The sequence below is a fragment of the Ceratosolen solmsi genome, unplaced genomic scaffold (assembly GCF_000503995.2).
Source record: "Ceratosolen solmsi marchali unplaced genomic scaffold, CerSol_1.0 scaffold29, whole genome shotgun sequence".
NCBI lineage: Eukaryota > Metazoa > Arthropoda > Insecta > Hymenoptera > Agaonidae > Ceratosolen > Ceratosolen solmsi.
In genome coordinates, this window is record NW_011948417.1 from 6,799,405 (window position 1) to 6,811,186 (window position 11,782).

Here is an 11,782-nt window from a genome sequence, read left to right on the forward strand (position 1 = left end):
ATTAATAAATCAAAATAAAACGTGAAAATCATCTCCTAACACAATTTGTCGTAAAATATTTATGGCATAGTCGGTAGATATATTGGAAGTTTATCTGGCAGCTATGTATTACTCAATAAGAATCAATCATCCAGTCAAATAAATATCAATAATATTAATAAATATTAATAAATCTTCTATTCTTGGTTTAACTTTTCAATGTTGCATTACTAAATTACATTCTAAATACTTCTTAATAAGTTAATAATTTATAATATGAATGTAATTTATAATATAAGTTGACAATTTATAAATTGAATGAAAAGCATTATTAATGTACGAAATTTTGAAATGTCGCTAAAAGCTTTGTTAAATTTGAAAATTATTAAATATTACAAGGAATAATTCTAATATTCGCATGAAATTGTTTTTATACTTTGTATGCTTACTTTAATTGAATACAAGGAATGGATTTTTTTTTTAATATTTATGTGATATGCAATTTTTTCTGTGATAAGTTGACAGATCTTAGCGTTGGATTCTTTAATTCATTATTTATACATTACATTAAAATTATTGTAATATATACAAAACTATCATAAATTTATAATATATATATATATATATTTTTTTTAAATAAATACAAGTTATTTGTATTTGAAATATCTATTGTGTTTGTTAAAAATGTCTATTGTGTAAAAAACGATTTAAAAAAATATTGATAACAAATGAACTACCGATACTTTATCCGATGTGCACCAAAATCAGAAAAAATTTTATAGAAGGAATATTTAATAGAAATATATTTTAATTTTATAATTTTTTTTATTTTACTGCATATAATATATATAAAAGTACGTATATATCCAATTATTATGACGATATGCCACATAATTCTTTAATTATGGTATCAAGAGAAATTCATATTTTTTCTAATAAAACGATTTCCTTTTACTATAGCAGTAAACATAATAGAATTGTTATTATACACAATTTTTACATGGTAGTTATATATATATATATATATATATATATATATATAGTTTTATAAGATGGAAAATCATTGAGTTTAGTCGACTTTATGGTTTGTAATTTTACAATTAAAATAATTATTTAAAAACTTCGGCATAAAATAATATAAATAAATTGAATACATTATTATAATCTGATTTTACTGTAAATGAAATATAAAAAGTATATGAAAAAAGAAATTATTTTGCTCAAAAAATATAAAAAATAATATAAAATGTAAAAACTAAGAATATACCATGATATATAACACTGTCATACCCTCGAGGATGCAGATAAGTAAAATGTAACTTGTGTCGACAAACGTGATGAAAGTAACCCTGATGGGGATTCTGAGTATCTAGCATCTCCCAAGAAGTATAGCTGCTTATGTAATATTCACTGGCACTTCTTTCTCTCTCTCTCTCTCTCTCTCTCTCTCTCTCTCTCTCTCTCTCTATTTCTCTCTGTCTATCTCTTCGTTTGTCTTTCTTTCTCAGGTTCAAATCTCCTTATATTTCTTATTCTTATTTTTCTACCTTTTCACTTCAAAGAACGATTGCTTACATAAGTATCTGTGAGCGAAATGCATGATCATAAATAAATGTGCATGTGAGTATTGTATTTTAGGAATATTTTCACACAAAATGACAACAATTTCAAACAAATAATTATTCTAGTTGTAAATTTTATGACATTATTGTAAATTATAATTTTATTACAATTAAATATAATGATAAATGTCTATATAATCTTTGATATGTGTATTTTTGAAATGTCTATATGTTTTTGATAGTTAAACAGAAAAAATCTATTTAATTGTAAAGTAATTCGCATTCAAATTAATAATTATAATTAATAAAAAAATAATATTAATAAAACCAACCTACACAGAACAACGCTTACTAAATAAACAAAGCTTAATAAATAAATATCAAATTATAAATATTTATTATCATTTGCTTCAAAAACATAAAATTTTAAATAAAAACAAATCGAAAATTTAAATCGCAAAACAAAAGTTCTCTATATATACTAAATCACCTTGACATGGTCAAAATGCACACATTCAGCATAAAATTAATTATTTCATCAAAGAAACTTTTTTAATTTAAAAATTATCGCAATTGTCGAACGCTTTTAAAATGTAAATCGTCGGCTAAAATTCAAATAGAATAGTCCTCCACATTAATTTACGCTTTTTATTTGAAAAGCACCACATAGTCCTCAGCGTCGAAGAGAGCGACTAAATCTACGAATGAAAAGTCTGAGTCTGGATTCGCCGGAAGGTTCGGTCCACATACGTCATCGGCCCCGAGATCATAATTCTGGCCAAAGAGAATCTACACCGCCTCGGCGCTCCGACAGCGGCAGCATCAATCGATTATGTAAGTACAAATTTAGAAAATTCTTTAGTCGATGTAGCTTTATTTTCAATTTTTCATTGCGAAGCATGTAATAATGATCATAATTATTATATTTATAAACGATATAGTAAAATTGGTATAACTAGAAAATGTTTACGAATATATACAAATTTGTGATTTTAATATAAAAAAAATATATTAATGTATAGATTGCAAAGGAAGTTTATAAGTGAATACTTAGATATTTCTTACAATCGGACATTATAAAAGGTCATCTACTATAAAAAATTTAATAAGCTTTTTTCGCATAAATATAATTTCATTAATTACTGATGTGTTATGTTATCACATGACTATGACTTTCTTAATCACTCACTCTTTCTCGCTCTATTCATCTCTTATTTATTTTAAAAAATTATTAATTTATTAATTGCTATAAATATTAAGTATTGTATATTATAAATAATTATACTATTTAGTTTATATCGTTTGATGAACAATAAATGTATTATTAAATTATTTTAAAAATTTTGCAATTTACTTAATTGAATTTTATTGTTTAATATTTATAAATTTGACCTTATTATATCACCTATTAAAAAAAAATCTAGATTAAATATTATTCTAAAGTATACATTGAACTGATTATTCTAATAAATTCTAATTATGTAGCTATTCCATACTCCTTAGGAACTTTAAAATACTTTGAAATATAAGCACGAAACTTAGTGAAATTATTAAAAATTAATTTTTATAATTATATAAAAAAATGTATAATAGTTTGAAAAATGGTACATCAGTTAAAGCTAAGGCCTGTATTAGATGAAATTATTAGCGATTACATTATTATTCGCCTTCAGTTATGAATCTCTCGACAAAAAAATCATAGTTTATGAATTAATAAGTGCTCTTCCTGTCATATGCCTAAATTAGATCTCATCTCAAGCCTACTCCTAATTAATAATAATATATAGTATAATATATAGTATATAGTAGCAATGGTACGATATGCTACGGACGTACCAACATCCGGTCAATTGGACGGTGAGGTTCGCTACAAGGAGGCACTTTGTCCATTGAAATTTCTCCATAGGTATTATTAATCTAAGCTATACATATAGGATGAGGATATATATATATATATATATATATATATCACTATTGAAACGCATGGTATTTAGACGATAGTTTTAATGGTACCAGATTTTTTTATGTTAATATACACGATTTGATTAAAATATCATTTAATATTACTCAATAATTTACGACACGACGTCTCGATTTCCATTTTTCATTTATGCAATAGAATTATACGATTTTCTATAAATATTATTATTTGGATAACAGGTATGACGGCTTCTGAATTGATCTTCTTTATTCCAATGAGTTTTTTGTTTATTATTTTTTTTTATTATTATAGAATGAAATACCTATTTTTATTATTTTGCAATGAAAGCATCAATAATCATCATGTATTTTACCAATAATTTTAAATTAAACAAAGAATATTTTCATTATTATCTTCAAAGAAAATATGATAAATGTAATATTTAAATTCTCATCTCGCATAAAAATGATAAAAGTATAAAATAATGAAATTGTTTATAATGTCTATGCATAAGAAATAGATTGCAATTTAATAAAATGTCATATAATCTTTTTTTTTTATTTTTATCTGATTATTAATTTCCAATTGGAATATCCCAGACACGTGCAACTAAATACTTTGTGGTACTTGGAGAAAATTGCATAACGATGTAAGGCATTATATCCTCGTCACGTGAAAACGTAAATATGTTTGCTCCCATAAAGAGCATAAAGTAAGAGGCGAACTCCGACAAATGTACTAGGACTACGGAATACGGGATTGCCGAAATTGCGTATCGAAGTTTCCAATCCCAGTGATCGAGCATAGCTTACATATTTTGCGGCGCCCTTGCTACTCATTACTCACAACCATTGGGCACCAAGTTAAAGATACATGGATGGTAGCGTAACGAGACAATCTTCTGGGGCATTCGAGCTTCCGGTAGTTGGTTTGTTAATTTCCTTCACTGCCACTGTTGAACGTCGTCGAGTAGAAAGTTCCTTTAAACCGTCTGTTCGACCGGTTGCTAACCAAGAACCCGGGGTTTTCCCCTTCCAGAGCGTTTCTCTTCTTATCCTCGCCAGTTAAAATGATTCGTTTTGTTGATACCTAAGGAACTCGAATTAATTTAAATAAATTGCTTTCTTTTTTCCTCGTATATAGAAGTACCGAGCTTTTCTTTATCTCCCCGAGTTTCGTCAAGTCTACCTCGCTCATTTACTTTTATTATATTTTTTTTTTTTACTCAGCGCACATGACAAAAACGTAAACCACATCTTAGAACTCCGAGCGTCGGCATGAACCAATTCAGACTATCAGGCTATCGAACTTGACTTTAACCCTATCATGGAAGATTACTGCTTAATTAATTTATTTCGTCGATATCTATTTTTAAAGAAAAGTAAAACTCAACTTTTACCAAATAATTTTTATTAAACAATAATTAAATATTTTTAATAGTTAAATTTTTATTAAATATTGCATATTATTATGAAAATAAATGAACAATAACAATATGAAACACACAATATGAAAAAAAAAACATGAAATTATTTTACTTAACAATTAAATTCTTTTTCCAATAATTCATTTTATCAATAAAAAATCAAAGTAAATGACAAATACTCATTAAAACATCTTAATATAACTACATCTATTAAATTAGTGTTTGATAGTATATAATTATATTCGACTAAATAAATAATGCGATAGAATTAAAAGACTGAATGAGAAATTGAACTTTTTTTTCATATTAAAGTGCTACTAATTTTTATTATCTCCATAAAATATTTTACTTTTAACTTAAAAGAAATGTTGAGATTTCAAATTTATTCAACAGTGCATAGTTAGGTGAATATTTTTATGTATAAATATTCTATCCAATTATATTCATGAATAATATCTTAATATTCATAATGTATTAACTTAAAATACATAATTCGTTTATATTCTTTTAATATTCAGAATATATTCAATTAATATTCACGAATCCTTTAATTGTAAAAAATAATTAAATAATCTAACGATATTCAATGGTTATTATTTCACTTTATGATGTTGCATTATCATTTGACTTGAGTATTCAATATGAATAACTTGGCGCTGTTGAGGACAGTAGTATACTCCTAATATTTATAATAGATCTCACATTTATTTTGCCAATAATTTACACTAATTATTATGCTAACATTAATTTTTGCCACTAATGTTTAGCAGCGCCATGCAGTCCGGGTCAAAGCATTCCTGGTATCCATAAGCAACACATTCGAGGAACTATCAGGATGTCTAGCGTCGAGCTACCTGATGACAATGAGAAGTCCTATTCGTCTACTAGTACTTCGCCTTGTCCATCGCCTCATATGAATAATCAAAATCATTTGAATCCATTCAGCAAACGCATGCTTCCACCTCACAATCTCTATGTTGCACTTTATAATTTTGTTGCAGAATACCAAGACCAACTCGAACTCAAGTAAGTAATAAATCCTTTATTCATTTATATATTACATTTGCAATTAGAATAAAATTTTTATTTATTTAATGAATTTGTTAGTAAATTTTTTTATGTATTTCTATAGTTATTTAACATTTAATTAGTATTATTTTAATGTTTCCTTGTAAAATTCCTTTTATAATTATTACTTTCAGTATCGCTATGAGTTTTAGAGGGTATTTTTGATAGCAAATTGTGGGCGCAAATTACACATAAAAGTATTATTCATTTTTTATTATTATCAAATTAATTATATGAGGTTTAAAAACTAAGACTGAGCTTCTTAATCCCTTTAAAATGGATATTTTAAATTTGACGAATTTAATAAATTTATAGTCAATTATTTACATACTTATATACAGGAAACTATATATACAATTAATAGATTTTATATTATCATAAGTTATTTATCTTTAACTTTATTTAATATTAATATTTTAAAATAAGATCTTCCTATATGAAAATTATTTCGCAATAAAATTATATTCATATAATTAAATAAAATTTAATTACAATTTCAAGCAATTATTCCCCGAACATACATATATATACATTGCACAAATATAACTATTTATTTATATTAAATTTAATTACTTTATATTAAAGCATTTATTAAAAATAGTATATATCTATACAGACACACGTGTGGTAATATTATAAATGTGTGATTGTGTTTGTACGAAAACAAATTAATTGTAATGAACGTGCATCCGCTGTATGCACTTTTTTTTTATAAATAATATTACAATATTTATAAACCAAATACAATAGTCATAAAGTATTATAGTCTAATGTGATTCCCTAGCACAACTTTAAATAATTCTTTAATGTAATACGCTTTATTCTTAATCGACGATAACTGGTGCACTCGTGTGCCAACCGCTTAGGTTGCAATTCAAATCGCAGGTAATCATCAAAAAGCACAAAATAATTAAATGAGAAAAGTACATGTATCGAAAATGAATGAAGCTCAACGAAGATATTTCAATTAAAAATAGTTTAATAATAATGGTTTCATTATATATTTCGGGCAAACTCGATCTTTCGTCTGAATCCCCTCTTCCTTTTTGTGAATTTTCTATCTCTCCATTACTTGGCACTTTAAATCCTTGCAGATTCACTGTAATGTTTGTTCGCTCTTTTTTTATTTTCTTAAACGTTATTGCTTTCTTTTTTGTACAAAATATTTTCATTGAATATTTTATCTCTTACCATTGGGCATTAATATTTCATGACAAATCATGGTGTCGATGTTTAATATATAGGGCGCCGACAATAAATATATCCACTGAATATATTTAAAAATAAATCCTATAAAATTAATTTATTTTATATATGTGTCTATATTATGTCTGTATTATTTTATGTATACGTCTGTACTATGTCTTGCAGAGCTGGCTATAAAATAACTGTCATTGACAAGTCACGTAGCGAGTGGTGGGAGGGAAAATGTTTAGGAGGACGTGCAGGTTTTTTTCCTAGAACATTCGTAATGAAAGTTGAATCCGGTCAGAAAACCTTACAAGTTATGAAAAATCTACAATTACCGAATGAAACATTTCTTTTCTGTTCTCAAGTAAGCAAAAATTAATTTCATATTCACAAATTTTTTTATCGCATCTTTAAATATTGAAGCCAATATGCAATAAATGAAATCTTTAATTAATAATTACATAAACTTCGTTAATCCTAAACATCAATAGCGTGTAAATAATTGAAATTACTCCTAACAGGTGCATGTTAATAATAATTTAAAAAATTTTTGTTATAATTTATTACTTTATAATATATAATATAATATATGAAATATTACTTTGAAAAATTAAAGATTTCATAAACAATTTAGAATAGTTATACACTGCAATAATATTATATTACAAAGATTGTACGTTAAAAGATGACATTTTTTGTTAAAAATTAATTAATTGGCATCGCTTCAAAAAAAAATTGCAAACTTTTCAACTTATCATAAAGTTTAGACAATAAATATATTTCAAACGTAAATTAATTTTTTTTTTCAAATGAAGACTTCGAAAGTAGAATAAATAAATATCCACATTTTTATTCAAGTTATTATTATTATTTAAGCTTACTAAACAAATAAAAACTACTTAGATCGTCGTGCAAGTAAGTGATGAGTACAATGGCATAGCAATGGTACGATATGCTACGCACGTACCAACATCCGGTCAATTGAACGGTGAGGTTCGCTACAAGGAGGTACTTTGTCCATTGAAATTTCTCCAGGAGGTGTGACGGCGTGCTTCCAACGCCCATACAGACAGCGAACGACACAGACGAAATCACGTTCGTTCGCATGTTACCGGGTCAAAAACAGGCTCGGAAAAGTACTATGATTGTCTGCAGTGTCCTGAGCAGTGCCGTCATGATTTCCTTCAAAAGAATAAAAACAATGTTAATAATAAAAATAATATCAATAATAATACTATTAGTAACAAGAACTTTAACCGTAAGAGTGATAAACTGAATGCTCATAATGGTAAGATCATTGCTAAGAAAAATAACAACAGCAGTAGCAATAATCAAAACAACAGGAATAATAAGAATAATAATAGTAATGGCAAAAACCAAAAGAACGATAGTAATAAAAATACAATTGGTAAGAACAAGGTTAAAAAAATCAATAATCTTCAAGCAGCTGCAATTACAACCGGAAACAACAGCACTAGTAATAGACGTTTGGAAAGTTACTTGATAAGTGTCAAAGATCCTTCAATACGACGATGGCTGTCAAAAAGCTGTAACTCAAACAGCAGTAATCACAATGACACAAAGCTGCAACATCTTTCGGATAAACATCACAAGAAACTAGCCACACCGGCGCGAAATCGGTCATCTCTGGATAGGCCTGTCAGAGTGCAAGACAGCTATTTACAAAGAAATAAATTGGTAATCGATGACTGGAATAACAATGAGCATATACACAATCAGGAAATGCAGCAAAAAACGCAAGAGGAACTATGTTTAGAAGATAAGGTTAGATTGAATTTGATTTATTTTACATTATAAAATATTCTATTTTTCGTTCTCTTCAATTAATAAAAAAAACATTATTTCAATAAAATTATTTCAAAATAAATTCTCTATGAATTATTATAATCATATAAATATAATCGATTAAAGCTTAAATATGTTGTATTATCATTCGTATGTAATTACATATACATATATACATACATATATATATATATATATATATATATATATATATATATATATATATATATATATTATATTCATTAAGTAAAAGAGATTTATTTTCTATAATTTAATTTAATTGTAGTTTCTCAAATTACGCACAATGTTTTATGAATTTAAAATTTATACCTATAGTATTATATTTATCATATAATACATGTCAAAGACAGCACAATGTCTTTGGTCACAATATAAATAAATCATAAATGTTATTCATTTTATTTAAACCTTTATCTGGATTTAAAATCCAATAGTAAATTTTTAAACCATTAATAAAATAAAGTATATTGAGTTTACATTATGTTCTACAAAATATTTTAAATTTAAATATCTTTTGTACTAACATAGGGACAGAGTAAATATAAATATAAGGATGATAAGAAGAAGGGACATAAACAAATACACCAAGTAATTGACGATCTTGTCGAAATCCGTGTCAACAAAGCAGTGAAAATATGGCCGATTCGCTTCCGTCTGAGTGAATTTTTTGAATTGACCCTTCCGAAATATCGTAGGCGAAAACGGAAAAGATGTCACTGTATGATGATAACTACAATGCGTCAAAAAACTATAAAGTCGATGATAGAAGTTGAAGGTATCCGAGATAACTATCATGAAGGTGCATTCAAAGATACCGAGCGTTTGCTCAAGGTGCTTAGCATTAATAATGTGGACCAAGAAAATCGATACAACGTCTCACGTTGTTCCGTCATGTAGAATTTAATTATAAAGTCGCGTCTATTATGGCATATGGTAATGTAGTAATTAAGAGAATTTATTGAAGCTTTTGCTATCAAAACGTTCATAAGAGGTAGGATGAGGTTGAATTTCCTCTTTCGTTAAAGTGCTTGATTTAGGATATAATAATAAAGCGTTTAGATATTATATAGAATAGATTTTGATTTGTAACTTCATTATACACAACACGGATATTAATACAAGAATAGAAATTTTTAATAAATACTTTTGTGTTATTACTTTAATTTTCATAACGTAATAAAAAATCCATTGAACATGGAAAATTTTTTCCAAGCTTTATTTATAAAATATTTTTCCTTTATATATATTTATATATATATATATATATATATATATATATGAAATGAGTGCATTTAAGAATATATCTTCATTCCATATACTATGTAGAAAATAGATCAACATAAAGTAATAATGCTTGAAATAAGTAATCGAATATATATTAGTCGTGTAGTAAAATAAGAATTAAAATGCAAAGTATATTGTCTAAATATTTGATTTGTTTGTTTTTGATTCATTGTTTGAAACGATATAGCTTATTTATAAGTAATTACTAAAATTCATAGAAGTAAAATGTTATAAAACTTTATACAGTCCGTTAATAGATTTTTATTAGAAATGTATCCAATCATATATCTATAATTTAGTATGCAATTTAAATAATAATATAAATATATAAATATAACAATAGATCGTTTTAAGGCAAAATATCTATTCTCCAACATTCTTATAATATGGTCAATTTTCAATAATTTATTAAACTTAAATTCAGTAAATTCAATAAGTAAAAATGCTGTCTTCATTTATATAAATATGAATGCTAATTGTTATTTTTGAAAATATTTTAAGTATTCTAAATTTTTTATAATATGTATGTAATAATATTTTTATGGAGAAAATTATAAAAATCATATATCTAATATCGATAAATACAATTATAATTCGTTTATTTTATTACAAAATTCATGAGAAAATTTTAAAGGTAAATGAAATTATAAAGCGAAATAATACATTATATTGATTGAAATATAATATTATATATAAAAAAAATTATTTATTTTTTATTAAAAATAAATTAAAGTAATATTTAAATGAATATTGAATAACATACAAGAAAAACATTTGCCTTAAAACATTTTTAAAAAGAAAATTTAATATAATTAAAGTAAATAATATAAATTTAGACTAACCATAATTGTTATAGCAGTAAGTTTAAAAATACTATAGAAAATTAAATTATAAAACGTCTTATATCAACCCTAATTTATTATAAAAAATAATTTGAATTTATTGTTAAAACATACTCAAATCGATAAGATATTAATTAATACAATTAATTAATTAAATTTTAAGAAATTTGGAAACGTTTAAAAATTTTTTTTATACATGTTATAAAAGTGAGATTTAGAAAATTTAATAATTTATAATAAGTAAACAGATCGACTATTTAATAGCAAATACTTGAAACTATTAATACAATTATTTTATTAATAATGTTGATTTTATTTTTAACTTCAAAAAATATTACGTACATCCAACAATATAGATATAAAACTAGATATAGTAACAATAGACTTTTCTATTAATTATTAAATTCAGAAAATAAGTAATTAAGTTTTAATATATATGTGTAGATTTATTATATGATTATAATGTATTATATGATATATTTCAAATCATTACGATAAATATATGTTACTAATAAAAATTTTCTTTTATATTGCTACGTTTTACTATGAAGATATATTTTCATAATAAAGGAGAATTTATATAGTTAAAATATTTATTGATTACAAATTTTTTTAATTGAAATATTCAAATTATTTGAAAGACCGACTAATCGTATTTTGCCTTTTCTTTTAATTCATGACA

The 11,782-nt window shown here is 25.0% G+C and overlaps 2 protein-coding genes across 2 annotated transcripts in view; both read left to right on the top strand.

Moving 5' to 3' along the window:
• Window positions 1-8,502, top strand: part of Stacl (SH3 and cysteine-rich domain-containing protein) — a 57,920-nt gene extending 49,418 nt beyond the window's left edge. Inside the window, exons 10-13 of the mRNA XM_011496447.1 lie at window positions 2,202-2,375; window positions 5,656-5,914; window positions 7,328-7,511; window positions 8,051-8,502. Coding sequence (XP_011494749.1) covers window positions 2,202-2,375; window positions 5,656-5,914; window positions 7,328-7,511; window positions 8,051-8,191 — 758 coding nt within the window. The 3' untranslated portion in view covers window positions 8,192-8,502. The remainder of the gene's footprint in view (window positions 1-2,201; window positions 2,376-5,655; window positions 5,915-7,327; window positions 7,512-8,050) is intronic.
• On the top strand, window positions 8,289-10,077 carry LOC105360017 (putative uncharacterized protein DDB_G0282499). Its single transcript, XM_011496789.1, has 3 exons — window positions 8,289-8,350; window positions 8,413-8,932; window positions 9,509-10,077. The coding sequence occupies exons 1-3, from the start codon at window positions 8,289-8,291 to the stop codon at window positions 9,869-9,871; spliced, it is 945 nt and encodes a 314-aa protein (XP_011495091.1). The 3' UTR covers window positions 9,872-10,077.
• Window positions 10,078-11,782: the final 1,705 nt, after the last annotated feature.